Source organism: Magnolia sinica, chromosome 13, assembly GCF_029962835.1.
Source record: "Magnolia sinica isolate HGM2019 chromosome 13, MsV1, whole genome shotgun sequence".
Classification (NCBI taxonomy): domain Eukaryota; kingdom Viridiplantae; phylum Streptophyta; class Magnoliopsida; order Magnoliales; family Magnoliaceae; genus Magnolia; species Magnolia sinica.
In genome coordinates, this window is record NC_080585.1 from 9,546,099 (window position 1) to 9,568,288 (window position 22,190).

The 22,190-nt window shown below is 41.5% G+C and overlaps 1 protein-coding gene across 2 annotated transcripts in view; it reads right to left on the reverse strand.

Annotated features, from left to right (window-relative positions):
* LOC131222728 (uncharacterized) overlaps positions 1 to 16,000 on the reverse strand; it is a 51,404-nt gene extending 35,404 nt beyond the window's left edge. Inside the window, exons 1-4 of one of the 2 annotated variants that reach the window (XM_058217893.1) lie at positions 14,922 to 16,000; positions 10,628 to 10,743; positions 9,915 to 10,123; positions 7,152 to 7,271 (exon numbers count right to left, since the gene is read on the reverse strand). In XM_058217893.1, the coding sequence (XP_058073876.1) occupies positions 7,152 to 7,271; positions 9,915 to 10,123; positions 10,628 to 10,743; positions 14,922 to 15,736 (1,260 nt within the window). In that variant the 5' untranslated portion in view covers positions 15,737 to 16,000. Of the gene's footprint in view, positions 1 to 7,151; positions 7,272 to 9,914; positions 10,124 to 10,627; positions 10,749 to 14,921 lie in introns of both variants that reach the window. The other variant, XM_058217894.1, reaches the window with a different exon arrangement.
* Between the last annotated feature and the right edge of the window lie 6,190 nt (positions 16,001 to 22,190).

The window sequence follows — 22,190 nt, forward strand, 5'->3', positions numbered from 1 at the left end:
ATACCCATGTTATTTGGAGCCCACGAGGGGGGTTCGATCGAGGTCCTAACCCATGAGATGTGGGGCCTGAGCTATGAGATAAATAGATTGATTCGCTATATTCTAACAGTTTGAGCTTTTAGAGCAAGTGGTTAATTGTCCTGCACCAAATTGGTATCAGAGCGGGAGGTCTCGTGTTCAAGACTCCTCACCGAGGGTGATTAATGCAGGGACATTTTCACACAGAGCTCGAGCAGGGTTCCCTGTAGGACGCAGGGGCACACTCGGGGTAGGCGACCCGTGTGAGGCAGTACCTGTATGATTAGGGATCCACGAGGGGAATTCAGCCGAGGTCCTAACCCATGAGATGTGGGGCCTAGGCTATGAGATAAAGAGATTGATTCGCCATGCTCTAACAGTTCGAGCTTTTAGAGCAAGTGGTTAATTGTCCTACATCAAATTGGTATCAGGGCAGGAGGTCTCATGTTCGAGACTCCTCACCGGGGGTGATTAATGCAGGGGCATTTTCACACCGGGCTCGAGTGGGGTTGCCTATGGGATGCAAGGGTACACTCGGAGTGAGTGGCCCATGTGAGGCGGTACCCATGTGATTTGGGGCCCACGAGGGGGTTTCGGCCAAAGTCATAACCCATGAGATGTGGAGCCTGGGCTATGAGATAAATGGATTGATTCGCCATGCTCTAACAATTCAAGCTTTTAGAGCAACTGGTTAATTGTCCTGCATCAATTCCACTAAACTCCCATAGGCATTATTGTTGCTCACTATTCAATTGTAACCCAGAACATGCTCATGTTAATGAAAATCCTAAGGATGAGATCTGATTAGGATCAAATATGTTTTGAATATGACTAGCATCATAGGATTCATAACATCGATTGGGACAAGGCTATGACGATGATGACGATGGCGATGATGATGATGATGGAAAACATAAAGTACCCTCACATGATTAATTCTTGCACCCTGACTAATGCAAATTAGACAACTAATTGGGAGAAAACAACCCTTAAAAAGTACAATCATCATCATCACCACTTATCTGAACAAGAGTTCTCCATATCTGTATTGATGAATGTATCTCACCCTTAGGATACAAAAACATATTGGGAAACATCGGGAAATATCAAAGTATCAGGGAGTGTATCACAAATTCGCACTGTGAGGGAAACATTGGGAAAAATGATAATTTTTTTCAATGAAGCTTTGACAAATGTTAAAAGACATGTGATTACACACATCTCATAAGATTACAAAAAACAACAATGGATAATAAGTTCCCTTTGTATAAAGTCCTAAACTATGCACTATCTAACGGAAGTAACGTGACTACATTGAAAAAGAATTCATATAATTCATAAATCATATAATACAAGTACCAAACCAAAGAATACAATTTATTAGTTACACAACTCTATATTATAGTGCATTTTGTGAAAACTAATTTTCAAATAATATTTAATTTTTTGTAAAATATAATTTTTTTAGAATCAGAAAAAAAAAAAAAAAAATTTATAAAATTTTATTTTATTTTTAGAAAAACAAAACAAAACAAAACAAAAAGAGTAGCTGATATGTAGATCAGCCAACATAGACACATAAATCAGCATATTTTGTTTATTAGGATGCTTTAAATAATAATATTAATAGTTAATTACTCTTCACTATTTTTTATTAGAAATAATTTTTCAAAAATTCAAGAAAGTGTCGCCATTCCATAGATAGGCCTACAAGTAACCTCATATGGTTCAAGCCCTTTTAGAGGATTGGGCTATGCATGTAAAGGTTGCATTGGCCGCTTCTTTGGCATGATTTTTGGTTCTTGGTGTTGTATTCTTTGCTCATGCTTCACGAGCTTCTTAATAAAGTGATTGTTATCTTTCAAAAGAAGAAGAAGAAGAAGAAGAAGAGTGAAAACGGAAGATTTTTTAATTTTCCCTAAATCCTTCAGTTTTCTCCAATTTCGAAAAATCAGAGCATAAAATTCATTATTTTGTATGCAAAACATGCATAATCATGGGTTAATTGTTTGTTTCTACTGATTCTAAACAAAAGGATTAGGCAAAAACTCTTATCAAAAGGATTCTGACGCGTTACTGCTCTTTGATCACAATTTCGGCCAAAAACTCAATTTCTTCTAGAACAATTCAAAAGGAGTTGCCAAAACACACTCCAAATAGATTTCCACAAAAAATTGGGAGAAATTTGGGTTTCATTGATTATTTATTTTTCCATATTTTACAAGAGAAGGACCCTTGCCCTTGTATCATCGATACTTATTGCATGCATAGACGACACAAGGAGCTCTTAGAAGGTACTGGAAGATATTTTGTGATGTACCATTGATACCACAATAACCACGTGATGTCAAAGATATATTGATCAATACAGGGGAATTTTCTAATTACCCCCCGAGTTTCATATCAGACCCTTGCAATACCAATAGTATCAGCCGATTTGATATTGTAATCACCAATCCTATCTAATTAGGGTCAGCTACATGAATCCTATTACGTCATTCCACTCTATCACGAAAGAGTTTGATATGATCAATAAATAACTATGAGAATAAGCACGCTTTGTTTAACTAAGGGCCTGTTGGGTACATGTCACAATGTTGTGTGGATAGAGTCATCCAGACATGGTTATTTTGCGAAGATTACTCTCGAGATGACCATGAATATCTGGTGTCTAGAAATAGCACTATCAATATAAACTTAGGCAGATAGCGCTATATGGTGTCTAGATGACACAAATTGGCATGTCATACATTAATGATAAAATATGTAAAATTTTAATTCATTTTTAAAAATATAAATGAGTTAAATTAAGTTGCATTGTGGGCCAGATAGTAGAACTATGGACCCTACATATCCAAGACATTACTAGTGGTGGGCCATTTGGGCAAGATGCAATACTTGACCATGTGGTGTCACGATATAGCCAAATGTATCTTTTGCCCAAAGAGGTTTGCTCCTCTAGGGCCCACCATGTTGTATACTCATCAACTTTTTTTTTTTTGAAAGGTAACGAATATATTAAAACAGAAAGGAAAATACAAAAGAGTGCTAGAGGGGCTGCCAAGGAGGCAGCCCGGGCTAGACACCTAGAAAATTAAGGCCATAGCACTCTAACACTTTCGACTGGGCCACCCATTCTATAATACAGCGTTTAGCCTTTGAGGCGACAATGGGGGGAAGGGAAGCAGAATCTCGAAAACATCTGTTGTTCCTCTCTTCCTAGACAGACCACCAAACATCGAGTCACCATACGCCACAATCTAGTTCTACGCTTATCGATCCGAACTCCATGCCAAGCCTGAAGAAGAAGATCGACCGAATTCGGAAAACACCAACTAACGGTGAAGCGGGAGCAAAACTCAGCCCAGATGGGGAGAGTGAACGGGCAGTGGATCAAGAGGTGATTAATTGATTCCTCGTTCCTCATGTAGCACAAACATATGTTCGTCAGGATCATTCCTTTTTTCCTCAAATTATCCACCATCAGAATCTTTTTATTACCTGCCAACCATCCAAAGGCACTAATTTTTGGGGGGACCGTGTACTTCCATATGAACGTGAAAAGGGGCAGATGCACGCTGGACGACCTCTCCAACTCCCTATAGAAGGACTTGACCGAGAAAGCCTTTGATTTATCTAGGTTCCAGAGGAGGGCATCTTTTGTTGAGGGGGAAGGCACCACTTTATAAATACAGGCTAAGAGATCAACGAACTCCTGGTATTCCCAATCTTGGAGATTTCGCCGACATTACACTTGCCACACAACTTGACCGTTGTCCACAGAATAGCAGTCAGTAACTTGCGCTGCTTTATTCGGGGCCAGGCGGAAAATGCTTGGGAACTTTTCTTTGAGGGGGGCTTCGTTCAACCATCTGTCTTCCCAGAAACGGATTCTGTCACCTTTGCCAAGCTCAAAACTGATTGCGGCAAGGACCTTTTCCTTCATGGATGGGATCCCTTTCCACAGGGCTGACGTGCGATACCCAGAGGAGTCTTTAGACCACCAACCACACCCCGATTTTCCATACTTACACTTGATAACCTGATTCCAAAGACTCGTGTCGTCCACCCCTAATCTCCAAAACCATTTCCCAAGCAAGGCCTGATTCATTGGCTTCAAATTCTTTACCCCTGCTCCACCGAATTGAAGCTGGAGACGTACAGACTTCCAATTCATGAGATGGAATTTAGGTCTGTCCAACTTACCGTGCCAGAGAAAGTCCCTACTTAACTTATCAGTGGATTTGATTACCGAGTTGGGACAGCGGTAAATGGACATGAAATAGAGGGGGAGATTGGATGGGGAGGCCTTGATCAGCGTGAGCCGACCACCCAGAGAGAGAAACCTACATTGCCATTTGGCCATATACGAACCCATCCTGTTAAGAACTTTGTCCCATGCTGCCATGGGAGGCTTTCCTATGCATAGGGGCAGGCCGACGAAGGAACTGGGAAGGGAGGTCGCTGCACAGTGGAGGGATAAGGCCCAACGCTCGGTTTCAGCTAAGTCCATGTTTACCCCGATCAGTTTGGATTTAGACAAATTAATCGATTGACCAGATGCTGCTTCAAAACATCGGAGGGTCGTCCGCAGGTTAACGACATATTCTTGAGAAGCTTCGCAAAAGACCAAGGTGTCGTCAGCAAACTGGATGTGGGATATTGGGGAGGGGAGACCTTTCATGTCGATTCCTTTCAGGATGCCAGCGTATTGACCTTGATGAAGCATTCTTGACAGGGCCTCTCCAACGAAAAGGAACAGAAACGGGAATAGGGCCCACCATGTTGTATGTGTGCCATCCAACCCGCACATTAAGCCAGCACACCACAAGGATGCCACAAAAAGCAGGCTTATCCAGTCATTAGGTAGACCACGCAATAGAAAACAAAGAAAAACCACCCAAAAACCTCCAAATTCATATGTTGTCTCACCTGATGGTTGGATTGGCCTGATTTTGGGCAGCCAACTTCATGCCATACACAAAATGGACGGTTCCGATCAGCGTCAAAAAGTCACCATGTGGGCCCACTGTCAACAACACACGGGACAAACACTGGCATATGAAACATGAGAAAGAGGCAACACACCAGCTTTCTTTCCATATATAACATGGATGGTTCCGTTCATTAAATAAGTCATGTGGGCCCAATGTTGGCAAAACACATTGGAATACGAGATGAGAGAGCAAAACAAATCTTTCTTTCCATCTTCTCTTTTTTTTTTCTTTCCTCCATGTCTGTTCCTCTGCAACATTTGTATAACAAGCTTATTCCACAACATGGGGAGTGGGGCCCACACCATGATGTACGCATAACATCCAAACCATCCATAATATGCACCACCACATTTTCTCCTTAGATCCAAAAACTCAAACGGGCCACTTCATGTAAAATTATGCCTAAAACCTCTAAAATCAGTGTGGCCCACCTAAGGTTTGGAGTGGCCTGATTTTGGGGTATCCTTTCATCCCAAAGCTTTCCTTATTCTAAATGAAAAAAGATGGAACACAAAACACGGTGGGCCCCACACAATCTTGAAGGTTTTAATTGTGAGCGTCCCCATCCCAAAAATCGCCTGTGGAATTCACTTTTGGTGTGACCAGTTTCTGCATTGGATTGGACTGGATTCCAGTATTTAGGGTGAAGTTGAAAGGCTGCACCTTTCGGACAGATTGATGTGGTCCCTACATCAAGGTTGGCCCTTGCACACAATAATGTGGAAGAAGCTTATTCTATGAATGTTACGGAAGAAATGCCCTATTTTTCTCTTATCAAAACAGCAATATTCCAAGTTTTTTCTTGGAACCCAACTATGCCAGTAATCCAGCAATTAACAAGAGAGAAAATGCTGTGAAAATAGTGATATTTAGATAGCATTGCTATTTATATAGTCCGTTTGTGCACCAGATGCAAAATAGCCTCTGTTGACGGCACTAATTCTCATGTGAATATGACTATGCACCCACCAAACGGGCCCTAAAGCTCATTTAGTACTCACAATTTGTAAAACAAGATTATGGCAGGGAGGAAAAAAACAACGAAGAAGTATCCATCCAACATGGCACCTGATCCCTAGATTGGTCGACCGGCATGCCACCATTAAGCCCTGGTCCAATGACGCTCATTGATATTGTGGTTTTTTAATAGATAAAACCTCAAGTGCACAGCCTTTAAAGTCCTAATGCAATCTTCTCATTTCAACACTGCAATAATATTGTATTTAGAGCAAACTTGAGCTATAGCTCGCGGCCTCGCACATTTATATTCGATTTCTGTAAAGGCAAGGTTCCTAAACCAAGCATACCGTCTTCTTACAGAACTAAGAGATCAAGGCTTCCCTCAACGAAGTATATTGTAATTTGTAAAGCATGGAGAAATCCTGGCAAAACTGCCCATTTACAAGCCTATGACCCCTCCCAAAATCTAATCCAAGATCCCCTCCATACTTCAAGGAACACTTTTAGAAAAGACTATTCACCCACCCACCACATTTCTCCTAACGCATTATTTACTCACTATAGGCACCCCACCTGACTCGGGATGACTAATTGCAACAAGATCCGAACCAAAACTTGTAAATTGGAACTCTTAGAACCGAGCAACCCAACAAGCCTTAGAACCCAGAAACCTGAGAGCCCAGCAACCTAGCAAGCCTGAGAATCCAGAAACTAAAACCTCATGGTTACAAAACTATCAAAACCATTAAATCATTGATTCAACTATAATGGAGCAGAACAGAAAAATTGCACCAGCCGCTTATAAGTGGTGACGTCAAAAATTATTCACTATTAAGCATCATGCACTATCCACACAAGGTTATGCCGATAGATATTGTAGGTGCCAAACACAATGTAGCAAGTTTCATCACAACTGTAATCATCATATCATAGTCATATCCAGATGATACTATCTGCACACATGTATGACACATGCTAACAGACCCTTAAACCTCCCCCTGGGAAGTATATGTATTATATTTGGAAACGTGGATATGTTTGAAGACAGGAAGGACAGGTATAATAGTTGTCAACACGTTCTGGTGGTCGCAGGGTGGAGTTTTACAGGATTTATAAGGGTTCTCACGTCAGTCAATCACACATGAAAGCAGATCAATAAACAATGCAGAAACTTACCTTGATTACTGAATCACTCATGAGAAGCTCCTCAGCCATAAGCTCAAACTCTGAAAAGGGATAATGTGTTAGGCCAAAGCTCAATACTCCGCCACATAGTAGACTAAGCTGTCCTTGAACCTGCATACATGTCCAGTAAAGAACAGAAACAAGAAACTGATTAGTTACACCACCATATGAATAATTGGATGAATGTTGCATAGTGATAGAGAGAGCATATTGCACATTTGGACTCCCGACCAAGAATGAATGGGCATAAAGTACCCTTCCATGAAAGGATACACCCAGCAGATTACAAGAGTGCATTGAACCCACATCCATTTTAACAGTAACATTAGCCCAGTCACGATCTTCTAATCGAGCAATTTAGCCTTGCCCATAGAAGCCTGCTTCCGATATTCCATTGTTTTGGGGTTCTTCATTCCAAATTTCCAATTCCCAAATATACATTTATTATTGGCTTTGAGTTCTACAATTCTAACCTTCATAAGAAAAGGATTTGATGTGAAAATATAACAATGGATTTGTATAACCTATTAAAACCCTGTAATTGTACAAAAGGATATCGTCGTCATCATATCATCATAGCCTCATCCCAACCATTTGGGATTGGCAGTTATTTAAAAAGAAAATGCATTTGTTTTTTTGAAAGGCAAAAGAAAATGCATTTCTTAAAATTGGTTGAGCATATTGCCAAACCATGTATCCTATCTATTGGGGCTTGGCAAGTGTGGGACTTTGTAGCCTGTACACAAATTGGATTTGACACTTTTGTGGATTTTTTAATAAACTTCAGTTATCTCTTTGAAATTAAAGAAAGGATTTGACACTACAAATACCCACAAAACAAAGTTCATTGTCCTAGTTGACCAGAAACTCAATTGGAGAACCCAGACAAAAAAAAAAAGACTAGACAGGTTTACATTGTTGGGACTACACATTTCACACAAGCAATCATTTAGGAAAGCAACTTCCATACAAGAATTAACTACATAATGCTAGCCAATCCGCAGATTTATGGTGGAATAAAGCCAAATATACTCCAAGCACATCCAGTATCCAAGGTAGTGCACACCTGCCTAATGACATTGAGCGAGGCCCTCCACCACAAATGACATGAAGCATCGCAAGAACTTCTCTCAAGTCTATAAGGGTGTGTTTGAATTGGGGGAAAACCAGGGGAAGCAAAGGGAAAGCAAAAGTGTGACATAAGCATCTGGTAAACTGACATCAGCTCAAGGGATATGTTGCAATTTTCAAAGGAAAACATCTTTTCCCACTAATTTTACCATTTAAAATGCCACATCAAAGCGAAATCTCTTTTTTCACCAATTGACTTTTTGAGAAAAAAAATTTACCCCCTTGAGGAAACGAAACTGATTTCCTTATCTTTTTATGTTTCTCCAACAAAGGTAATATCAAATCAAAAGAAAATCATTTGTTTTCCTTAGTTTTCCTTCCTTTACCCTTAGTCCAAACACGCCCTAACAATAAGAAAGCAAACGAATAATTTCCAAGCACATGTAAACCATTTTCCACAGATTCAGTTATCTCACCCATTTTCTACATTAACTTGGCCACGTCGATTCACCAAGGCAAATGAATGATTTCCAAGTTAAAGTGAGTTTTTGAACAATGGACTATATACTGTGAAGCCCGATAAAATAAGTCCAGGACACATTTTGTAGGTTATCTTATAAAAATCATACTGATCAGACAATCCAATCCATCTTTAATTTAGCCTTATTTTCCAAAGCCATCCATTTTTGAAGCCATCAATTGAATGGTTACGATTGCCTAACGAAAAAGACTCTCTGGAATCATAAGCAATCCATGATAGGCCCTATCAAAGAGATTAATCAAATTGCTGACTAGATCTATTTTTTGTGTAAATTTTCTTGACCTCCTACTGAAGCCCATCGATCAGATGGTTCATATTTGTCAGACCCGCTTGATATTTGCATGGTAGCCCATGAAACGTGCTCTAAACCTAATGACCAGTCTAGATCAATGAATTGGAAAGTATCCCAATGCAACTAAGAGCATTATAAATAGTTTTGCTACGTAGCGTGTAGCTTACGCTACGTAGCGTAGTGTAGCTTAGCCGTAACTCATGAAAATAGCATTAGTCACATGTAGCACGCTACATGCTAATTTTGCATATGCTACATGCTACATAGACTATGGTACACAGTACATAGCTTAGACTACAAGTTATTTTCACTCAAACATTAAAATCAATAAATGTTTTCAATGATTTGTTATATTTTTCATTTTCTAATAAAAATTAGTTAATCTTTTCAATGATTTGAGTAAAATAATACAAAGTAATAGTATTAAATCAGTTATGTTACTCTTTCTTTACCTTTCTAATTAATCTCTACCTATTTTTCCTATTATTTTAGGCTGTATTTGGTTGCACCAAATGTCATTAAATTTCATTACTATTCATGACTAATTTGGTGAAAAATATCATGATATTTGGCGGAAACAAGCACAATCTTAGTTAAAAATCTAGAAGTAGCAGGTAGCTTGCACTACACGTTATGTAACTTAAGCCTCACACTTTAGAGGGGTGAAATGCTACACTACACACTATTCGCTATTTCAAAAAACTGGGAGCACTGGAGCATCTTTCGAGTTTAGGCATGTCATCCTACATTCCATTAATTACATATTTACCTGAAGATCAAAAGACTTCAACAAAATAAACAAAGACAGATTTTCAGTACCATTACATATGAAGGTTAGATTTTTGCTGACCTGTACACGACTCCAGAGCAAAGGGACTACAACTTTAGCATGATTTCTGATATTAACATTTGTCCAAAGTGGCTGATTAGGAAACTCCAAAAGAAGTGTGTCCGTCTGCGTTGACATGTTGTGATTGCTAACAGTAAGACTTCGAGGTACAGAATCAAAAAAGGTCCCCGCAGCACCAGAGTTTTCATGACAACCAAAGCTGCTACCTCCTGCAAACAATGTCAAGTAATCTAAATCTTGCAGAAATTCAACATAAAAAATCCAGTAAACCACTGGTGGAAGGTACAAACAAGAAACAACATAAACTGTAAATTCTTCTCTTTTTTTTAGATACATAACCTGTAAATTATTTGCTGCTGCACAGGAATTTTAAGGAAAACAGAATTACGACACAAGTTATCAGTCTTCTTCTTTTTTTCTTTTTTCTTTTTTGCGATGATTATGATTTAGGAGTGTTTAAAAATTTTTTGTGGTTAACTTAAAATTATGTTGAAAAGAAATTAGAATACAAACACGAAGCCCAAGAAATGAAGGCTTACAAATAGTTCCAAACCAAAGAACATATCAATGAACTCTCAACCTAACTAACGAGATCCAGTGTATAGGAGCTGCGTACAATTATCTTATCTTAGAAGGCTTACTCATAAATTTGTGAGAAAGCAATAGTACCCGTAGATTTCAACAACAGGGAAAGAAGAGCCAATCAGACTAACCATGAAACAAGATTTCTATATCATCATGCCTGCCGTAAGTGTCGACAGCAATTCTTCCACCGCCCCCTCCAGCCAAACCATTACCACCTGAGGCACTCATCTTGCCATTTCCTTTCCTGCTCTTGAACAACATGACTACATAGAATAAGAAGAAGAAGAAGAAGAAGAAGTACAAAAGCCAGCCAGCTCAAAATGCAAACATGTCACAAATTGTGTTAAGAGTTATGACAAGTACAAAAAGCCAAGGGGTACTGATGCATAAAGCATGCGCCCAAATGCACATCCATGTCTTCATGCATATGTTGTTAAGTGCACAACATGCATATACTCAAGCTTGGAATATTTTCTCATAATTAGTGTTTGATACTTGGCTCATGGTGGTTTGAGGGCTTGCTGGCTCTAAGAATATCATGACAGCATAAGCCAATGGGCATTATGCAACTTTGTCTAGGTTGATTTTTTGCATCGTTTGGATACTTTCCAATTCCACTACAACCATAGTTTAAAAACTTACAAAACTTGAATTGATTCGGTGTCTACTGGGTAGTGTTGACTTGAAAACTCATTTGAGTCTTTACTTGCCTCGATTTTTTATTTTTTTATTTTTGACAGGTCACTAGACTCAGCTCGATATTTAATGGCCGCAGCCATGGTGAGTGGGGGGGACTTCAACATCACCCGCTTTTCTTTCAAAAGGCTGAAGAGTGGTAAGATTACTTCTAGCATGAGAGATTTCTCCAGTTGGGTGCAGCGTAATGATATGGGGGATCATCCTTTGGAGGGAGCTCTGTATACTTGATCGAATGGGTAGGAGAACCCGGCAATGTCTCGCCAAGATGTTCCAAAACGGTAACGGTGGTCATAACAGCCACCACCGTTACCGTTATGATACGGGCAGTAACAGCCGTTACGACCCCCGTATTGGCCGTTATGGCCCTTTTTTATTTTCTGAAAAATAATAATAATAATGATAATTATTATTATTATTATTATTATTATTATTATTATTATTAAAACTGTTACAGGACCGTTATGGGTTCGTTATAGGGCTGTTATGGACCGTTACAGGGCGTTTATGGCCTGTTTTTTCTGTATTGATGTCTTTTAGAACATCCCTGAAGTTTCATTGAAATTTTCCACCAATTTCCTAATGTTTCCCAAAAATGGCGAACATTGCATGATACGTGATACATCCAATATCTCCCATGCGATACGTAATATGTTTCTGTATCCCAAGGGTGCAATACATCCATCGATACCGATATAGAAAATATTGCCCGTCCGCTAAAGGGTAGCAGCTTAGGCAGTTGGCCAAAGATGGAGGTAAGGCTGAAACCCCAAGTATCTTCCAACTTTGTGTTGTACAGAAACAAGAGCTTCTGATTGTCAGACAAATCACATCTATCCTGTAATGGTAGGAAACACTAAGACCCTAATAATCCCAGCTACTGTCTTCATCAGGCAAAGACAAGAAGCCAAAAGTAGGGTAGAGAGAGTGGAAAGAAGGAATAATTAGTAGCAATGAGGTGGAGAAATAAAAACAAGTGCAAGCTGGAACACAACTCAGAAGTGGCATAGGCACGCCATTTCCAAGTACAATCACCACCCAAGTGGGTGAATTTTATTTATCCCAGTTATTATCTTCATCAGGCAGAGTTTTAGCAGACAGGAGGAGACAAAAAAGAGTTGATGAAGGATTAATTAGTAGAGATGAGGTGGACAAATAAAAACAAGCGGAAGCTAGAGCATGACTTGGCAGTGGGAGTAAAGGTGCCATTCCCAAGTGGGTTGCCACTCAAGCGGGTGAATGTTGTTTCCAAGGGCAGAGTTGAGTTAGAGCAAAACTGTGACAAGTAATTGTACTTCGAACGCTAATCCTCAGCTGTAGTTAACTAAGGTGATTGGCGAATGGGTACTTCAATGCTTTTAATCCTCTTCACCTTTTTTGTGTGAACAATTTTCTACTAACTGGAGCAATTTAGCTTCATGAAAACAATCTGAAGGAAGACGGTGAGAGGCCACACCCATGTCAGGTTACAAATCAAGTCAGGATTTAATCACGCTACAGCATTGATGCTAGCTCCTCCAATTTATTAACAGATAAATCAGAAGGGAAGGGATATAGCAAGAAATTTCCTCGAAAATCAGAGGAATTCTCCATGACTGATCCTGATAGACTAGGATGACATTCTCCACCACAAATAACAAGGTGTCTTCTTCAATCAAAACAGCAAGGTATCACATCCTACTTAGGGACCAAAGCCCACAAGATGAAACATATTGTCAGAGGCCATAGATAGTTGTCAGCCAAGTGGAATGGTGAGATGAATCTTGACACAAAATGGTTAACATAACGGCAACCCCACATCAGACAGGCAGAGGCCCAGGTTCCCTGAGGAAGAAAGCTCCTTATAAGGCCAAATTAGGATGGCCTAGTTCTCACATCCACCCTCCATCTGAGAAAACTGAGTGAGAAATAAGAGGACAGAATACATGGGACCAGATCGTAGGAGCTGACAAGCAACTAGGGGTACCAGGCTAGATCCATCTAAATTGAAGAAAAAAACAAGAGTACCCTGAAACACAACTATTGAGAACCGTTGATATCCAGCACTCTACCAGGTATAAGTCAGGCAGTTTTGGCAAATAATGGTTAGAAGATTTTCGAGATGGGCCAAGCTTACAGGATCCTTACTAGGGACTCTTTAAAGAACATCAGTCAGGTCATACTTGGTTTCCCCAGTGGGCAGGAGCTCAACCAGTGAAGTGCTCCTCTTCACTGTGAAAAAACTGGAGTTGATTTTCAATCATCGAAGCCTATCTGCTCGTGAAGAAATGAGACTAACGAAATTTCACGCAGGAAATCAGCCATCAAAGGTCTTCCCTACAGAGCAAATTGGGGACCTTGAGGCACTTCTGTAGGAGGAATGGAGGTTTCCGTCCTTGCAGCCTAGAAAATCACTAAAACATATAATCATCAATTTTGACCATGAGACCCTAGGGAGGGGACTTACAGACTGTCCAACCACCATTTGTCATTTGGGAATAAGCCTACTAGTATAATCGTTTGACTGAAGGTTTTCTCCATGAAGATCCAGTGTCAGCTCCCACGCCTTCCTGAACTACATCCTCCACAGATTGACACCCAATAAGGGGCTTGATTCAGAATCTCCCAATTGGATTGTCAAGTTCCAATACTTTAAACTGTAAGCTACTGAGGGAGGGAGGGAGCACTTTGCCGTCAATCTCAAAACATGGCCCAACATAGATTAAGCTTCTCAAATCAGCAGTCCAAAGAAAGATCTCAAACTGGAGTCCAGCCAGGCACTTGAGGGGGCAATGGATGTGAGATGTGACCTGTTTGTCGCACCTTGGGAGCTAACATTCTCTCCAAATTCATCTTTCGATAAAATAAAAAAAAAAACTTTCTATCCAAATTTCCAAAAATAATAATAATAATAACACGTTCATCCAAGCTCTGCAAAGAGAGGACACAGCAGAAGATGAAAAGGGAACCCACTAGGTAGATGAGGTTCATACCAGCGACATTTCAGGTTGATGCCCAATCCAAGTGGACTGGAATACAAAGATTTTGCTGTACCAAAGATTAAAGCATTGATGTGGGGTTCTCAGTTTTGAGTTTTCACTACTTGACTCAATTTCCTAATTCCAGTCTTTGATAGAGAGAAACTCTCTTGATGTGGTTCATTGAGCCAAAACGAAGACAATCTGATCAATGTAAGTAACAGATGTGTTCCAGAATCCTTGTACATCTTCCTTCTCAGCTTCAAATACAAGTGAAGAGATCCTACATCTATTTTTCCAGCTCCATGGCTTAGTGGTAGACAGATTCTGTTTCAACACTGAGATCAGGGATCGAGTGCCCATGTGGTGTGGGTGGGTATGTGAGTGTGTGGGGGTGTGCGTGCATGGGTGTTAAAAAAAGAAAAAAAAAAAAAAGTAAATAAATAAATAAGCGAAGAGCTCCTACATCTATTTTTTGAGACAAGACACGTATTTGCAAGCTTCATATTGGTTGTATTTGATTTTTCTTTCCAATAGAAACTTTTCTTTTCAATTAAAACTGAAACCATTCACATGCAATCAAAACCCTAAATCCACCAGTCATATTGCAAAATCACATGATGAAGATTAGAATTAGATGCCTCCTGCCATAGACAAGTTGCCAATGAATTAGAATTGTATATAAAGCAAGATTGCCCTAATTACAATAGGAATGATGAAACGGGCACACTCATGCGTGAAGATTCAAAGTAAGAGGAGGAAAGATTACATTTTTGGAGCCTTGATGAAAATGCTGCCACCTGATCCTCCACCGCCTTTGAGCCCGCCATCCCCACCATCAGCGTATATCGACCCATTCGCTACAAGATCACTTCTCACTTCGACCCAAGCACGGCCACCCCCTCCGCCGCCATAGTCTTCCTCCCTACTCGTGGACCCACCCTTGCTCCCATAACTACACGGCTGCTGGAGCGTGGACCAAGAATATGCGTCCCCGCCCCAATAGTCCTCCGGAAGCTTCCCTTTGTCCTTCAAGCAGTACGCACCCCTCCCACCATGGCCCCCGCCCGCACCATCAATCCCGAGCGGTGTCCCGCTGGTCTGGGGAGGAGGATCGCCAGCAAGCGCCGTCGTATTGATCAAGGAACCTTCGTGGAAGGTGACGTTCGTCCCAATGATTCTGACTGCGCCAGCAATGATCGAAGCATTCTGGCCCAGGGTGAAGTCGCCGGAGAGATTGAAGGTGAGGGTGCAGCCGGCCACGGTGCAGTTCACGGAGACGCCAGGGAGGACGTCAACGCTGCCCTCGCCCTCGATGTAGAGATCGGAATCGAGTTCTAAGCTGGTGTTGAGCTCGCAAGAATCGTTCAAAGAACCGACGCCTTTGAGATCGTCTACGCAGGAGATGGCCGGCGGGCGAGGGGGTGACGGCGGAGGCGGTGGGGGAGATGGAGGGGAGTAATCGTGGATGTTGAAATCGTAATCAATGATCGAGAATTCGTCCTGGGAGGCAGCGAGGGTCGAGATGAGGAGAAGAGAGAGAAGGAATGCGATGGAGGAGAGAGATGGGAGAGGAGCTGCCATTCACAAAGATGGAAATGGCAATTCATTACAGCAGGTGGGCTAAATACGGGAGAGGAGGGCATGGGCATCTGATTGGGGTCATGGATGAAACGGTGGTCCCGCAGAGAGAATTTTTCGGTGGACGCGAGGGCTATTCTATTTAGACTATCTGGGAGGGGAGGGTTTGAGGTGAATCGCTTGAGGGAGAATCGTTTCTTTCTTAGATCGGCAGGAAAGGGGGATTTTCCGACGCAGCTATGAGAGAAAGGAGAGGGGGATGGAGAGCGCTGAACAGTATTTGTTGAGATGTGCCAATTGCACACGTGTGGTACACGCGCGTCCTTTTGAGACACGTGGCGGGCATGCGTAAGATCCTGGACGTTAGGTAAGCCAGCGGAAATTTTCAGGTTGATTCCTGCGCGGTCCTTAAGACCGATAGCCGATTTTGTTCTCTGATCGAGCGGTTGATGATTGTTGAGGAGGCCGGCTCCCTCTGCCCTGGTCATGTGATGTCCGGATGGGGATCAGGTGGTCATGGATCTGGTTCACCCCCACCAGGAGGTGGCTTGAGACCGACGGTCATGTCAGGGAACTTGTGAAGCCCATGATTTAAAAGTTTTATCTACACCATTCATTCATTCTGACAGAGGGCATGAGCCCAAAAAGAGGTAGATTGAAGCTCAAGTGGACCCACCATGGAAACAGTAGAGATTGAGTTTCTAGAATCGAATATTTCCATAAGCCCAGTCGATGTTCATTTGCCATCCAACCTATTAATAAATAAGCCTACTTCATGTTGATTTGTCATCCAACCTATTAATAAGGTTACGGAGCCAAGACAGAGACATCAACTTTACTCAAAACTTGTATTCTCCGTGAAAGTTTCAACCGATAAGCTTTCAATCCCCTTATTTACATTTATATGGTGTGGTTCACTTTGGGTTTCCAACTTAATTACTTTTGAGATAAAGCAGATTCAAAGCTCAAGCAGACCACATCATTGAAGCAGTAGCACTGTAGCAGTTTTGATTGAGCAACCACCAACCCAACAAAAAATTCTAAAGGGCCCTGAAAGTTTAGATGAGGCTGATGTTTGGGTTTTCTGTTCATTCACAGGTGTGAATTACGCTACCGATAGGCTAGATGATTTTTTCCTTTTTTTAAGGAATGATGGAGGGTACTAAAAAGATTCTGACCGTCTATGTCATTATCCCCACTGCAGTGCACTTAACTCGTTATACACATTATTTTTTTTTTTGTTTCATGGGTTAAAATAAGTTGAAAAAACACATGTACAAAAACATATGCATTAGGTGCCCCTGCAGTGCCCAACATATCAACTCTTCACAACTGCTCCAGCTCATGTTAGGACGTAAGCTCAAGAAACGGGTGAAACGGGTGGGCCATACCACAGAAAATAGAAGAATGGGACGGCCACAAATGAAACCTTTTTAAGCCCGGTGTGAGGTTTTTAGGTTGTCCTATATCGTGTCGAAGAAGCTTTCCATGCTTGTGGGCCACTTGAGTTTCTGGATCTTCTGATACACTGAAATTAACGGACACAGCTGATAGATGACATAAATGTCACACTGGCATGCCTGTAGGCCCGCAGAGCAGGGGTAGGAATTCTCGGGGACCGTAGAAGGACCACGTGGAAACGTGGTCCTTTTAGGTGGGACCTTCTGAATCGACGTTTGAATTTAAATAGAAGTAGATCGTATAACGAGACGATATGGTCAGCCCACGTGTCAAGGTAATGTACTGCCAATAGTTCGTCCTGTCATCGATGGCCTGTATTTAAAAAATCAAACCGTCACTTTCACACCGTGGAGGTAATCTACACCGTTAATTCGATGTCCACATATCAGATTGCGATTTGATCTATGCTTATTTTAACCCATTCACAATCCAACGGAGGAGAAAATCGATACCGTCCACCCACTTCTTTGGAGGATCCTCCAGCTGGCATAGTTTCTCGGCCATGTCCCGTTTATAGTGGGCCTGCTGGACGAACGAGGACCATGGGTAGATATGCAGCGTGTCCCGTCGGAAAACTCATGCACGTTAATCGCGTGGAATCATCCGTGTACACCTAACATTCTCCGAGCGCGATGGGAGGAGAGTTTTGGCGGTGAAGCTCGTTTCATCTGAACACCAACATCATGTTGATATAAACCTTCGTCTGAAAGGGTATCACCCTAGGCAGGCTGGCAGGGCATGCACATCGCAAAAACCGTTCACTCAGGTCATCTGAGGTGGGACCCACTGGATGAGCGGTAGTATGCGGGTGAGCCAGAATCGGCCAAGCCTCCCATAGAGGGAAGCGGCTCAGGTGGTGACTGTAGGGCTGTTGTGCTGTACATTCGTTTTGCCGACTCGGGCATAAAGTCAAAATTAGGTTGATTTAAATTTCAAGTGGGCCACACCACAAGACACAGTAGCGATTGAACACCAGCCGCTAAAAACTTCTTGAGAGCCACAAGTTTTGTAATGGCAATTAAACAATACAGTGGGCCCTAAGAAAGTTTCATCGGTGAGTGTTATCATCCTCACCATTTACTGCCGTGTGGTCCACTTGAGCTCTTTATTTGCTGCATTTTTTTAATCATGCCTTGAAATGAGACAGGAGAATGGATAGATAGTGTGGATATAAAACTCGTACATCACAGTGAGGCCCACATCACCCAACATCACCTATCTGTCTCGTGTCGGGGCACCACCCAATCCGCTTCTCCCTGAGGACCCGGTATTTTGCAATAACAGATTATCAAGGAGGCCGTGTGTATGGAAGCCTTGCCACGCATTTAGTTGAATTTAGACTCGTTGGCATACGCATCACACATCTGGACCATTCATTAGGTGTCCACTCTTCTTCCATTGTTGTGCAAAAATCGCGGCAATCATTCCATGGTCCGAAATATTAGTTACTGTGAGATATTTTCTATGAATGATCTTCTCCATCTGTTTCTGCATGCCACTGAATGTATGGTTTGATCATGTGATTGGTCTGAATTTTTAATGAACGTAATAAAGAGCAGACGAGCCGAATGGACGGTCCAGATAGGAGACATGGAAACCAACGAGTCGAATTGAAACAATGCATCAGGTGGACGTGACCGTGTTTGTGCACATGCGTCCTACCTAAGCAGCCGGTCGAAGCCCAAGGGGGACGCGGTTTGGTGAGTGACCCAACACCAAACAGTTAGCTGGTGTCAAAGCTCTGTAGGCCCACTGATGTGTGTGTTTTATCCACACCGTACATCCATTTTTCCAGCATATTTTAGGGCATAAGACAAAAAAAAAAAAAAAAAGCAGATCCAAATCACATGTGGAACACGCCAGAGGAAAACAGGGTTTATTGAATGTCTACCACTAAATTAGTTCAGTCAATTTCCATTATTTTCAGTGGTGTGGTCTACTTGAGATTTAGATGTCTGGACCGATCAGACAGCTGATAAAACAATACATTATGATGGGCCCGCGAAGGTTTGAGACCAGCCAGGTGGCTGGTGTTGGGGTCACTAGCCAAACTGCGTCGAGTCGAACAACGATTCATCAGGCCATGGACCCCACTTGCAGAGAGCCAACGAGGACCGTACAATGGTTCCTTTGTGAAAGACATTCGTGCCACCGTCCAAAGAAAAGGAGAAGCATTAGTGCTCTCCCTACCACCGCCAATGGAGGAATATTGGCATCCCGAGTCGTCATTTGGATAATTTGCTGCATATCCATTGTCCAAGATTGTTCCATAAAAAGGGAAAAAGAGCATGAAGATAGGGAGTTATTTGATACTCTGGCTGTGCATGAGGCTTGATATTCAGGTACTGTGAAATGGTACAAGTCGAATGGTAACCCAGTGTAAACCGGCAAATTGTGGAATCCACTGTAGTTTCAGGTTGGGGGAACAATCCTTACCTTTCATTTATGGACAGTTGTTTTTTTTTAATAAGATGATAGGATAACTTTTTATTTCTAACCATCGAATAAATATCCAACAATCTAATTATATACATATAAAACGATACCCATAATTTGGACGGTTCAGATTGAATTATCTGTACGAGATATAAACAATTTCTCTGTAAGTTCTAACTCCCTGCGCATCATCCATCACACTCTGCCGGAGTATCAAAATATTTATCTACAAAGAATCAAAGCAAAACAAATGAATTATTAATGTTGATGCCTCAAACGTGAAAAGTGCCTGGATGCACCATAATGAACAAATTGGGCAAACGATTTAGTCATCTGGACCGTTGATCTTATGGTTTGTACTATGGATGAGGGATCTCTAAAAATTATTGGAGATTGGATCTTTCTGACCACTTTGATAAGTTCCCCATCTATAGAAGGTTGAAATAAAGGACAGCAACTGTTCATAATAAATACATAATATTTAGTGGATGGGATCTTTAAGGATGGCCGACTATCTTTAGGTTAGCCCCAATCTACATTCGGTTCTACAATATCAATGGACTGGATCGATGAACCGTGGGCCATACTTGTAAAAAATGGGCCCATCAGGACGATCTTCCCCTCCTCATGCATGAACAGTCTGTAAAATTCAGTCACAATCGTCCAAGCGTATGTTGGTGTCAAGGAATCGCGGCGTCACTATCCATCGTGCCTACTAAAAACGTCCCACCGTCACTAAAGCCTCCAATCCATCGCGCTGGATCTGATGGGTGTTTGTCGCCCAGTGGCTGAGACTTGGCAGGTGGCTGGGATGTGGATCCAGGCCGTCCACGTAGTAGGTTATGACTATAAGGGCCCGTTTGGCCGGTCGGATTGCAAGGGATTGGATGGTATTGGAAGGGATTGGAAGTTAAATCCCGGGATTGGCTGGGCGTGCCAAACAGAGTCGGTGATCTGATCCCAATCCCATGATCTTAAGACAATCCACTGACAACACCATCATTACCTTTAAATCCCATCCAATCCACCCTAATCCGTTCAAATTTGCCTGGGACGCGTTTGGTCCGAGGGATTGGAAGGGAAGGGAAGGTTTAATCCTGGGACTGGCCGGGCGTGCCAAACAGACTGGATATAGCAATTCGGTATATAGCAATCCCATGGATCTGAAGACAATCCACTTACAACACCATCATTACCTAAAAATCCATGCCATCCACCCTAATACCATTCAATCCCTTTCAATCCACCCCGCCAAACGGGCCCTAAATGGCCCACACTTCAAAGGATGACCTTACACAAAAGCTTCTATCGAATCCATTTTTATTGATCATCCATCTGGAGCATCCACAGGATGGATGCTCTGGATCCGCTGTCCCACCTGTTACTTGTCAAGTATCCATCAATGAAGTCCTCTCATGGTCGCAGGACTGCTTTGCAAGCATGATGCAGATGATACGTTGCGAGGCCACGTTGGAAAGGTAGTCTATCTGGAAAAGCATTGTCAGGGGATTCTATCCTGAGTGGGCCATGTGTTTTCCATCAAACGGTCCCAAACCAACTATCTGATTTCTTTGAGCAGTGGTAATGAAACCATCCTACAAGTAGGCTGACGTGAAAAAGTCAGTATTTCTAAAGAAGGATATCCCACCATGATTGTACCTCAAACATAGCGAAGGATGTTTCCATCACAACCTTTCAAAAGCTTCCCTCTGCTAAATCTCGGTAAAAAGAATTTACTTGTTTAGGGCCTGTTTGGACGCACAGTCAAAATTGGGTTGGGTTTTGTGGCATGTTTGGGGGCCATCCGACAGACATTGATTTAATCCCCGGGCTTCTTTGGATACTATCTCTCGAGGGTTATTTGGACAGATAGATGTAAGAGTACGGAGACGACGAAAGAGACAAGTATTATAATTATTTTTTAATAAAGAATAAAGCTTTATAAAGTTAAGAAAATATATTATCAAGTCATATAAATCCTTATCTTTTATATTTTGTTTTTTCTTTAAATGTGTTTTAAGAATCTTTACTCGATGATGAATTTACGGGAGTTTCAACACAAGATCATGGATTCAAGTATAAATTGTAGTGAAAAAAATCATTATGATGTGAGTGCGTGTGTTCAGAAAATATAAAATAAGACTTATCTTTTCAATTACCCTTTTAACTTCCCTCTTAATTTATTGTAATTATATTGTTGTTTTTCACCAATGCCATGTTTTTTTTTAGTTTGCATAATGAATAGTTGAAACTATCAAACTCCATCACCACGAATTAGATAAAACTCGATATAATGAACAAGTTTATAATACAAACACCCATGTCACTCGTGTTAGAAGGATTTGAGAAATTTACCACTGTACGACCCATTAATGGCTAATTTACACGCTCAAGCCCACCCCTTACCTGACCAGAATAAGCCCCAACTGTACAAATGACTTGCCCAAGGTTGAAAATGCCCCTGCTTTTTCAGCTTTATCAAGCTGAGGATCCATATCACTACGGATTATAACCGTAGTTATAGCTGTGGTGCTTTGCACTTTTCTCGCTTTATTTTTTA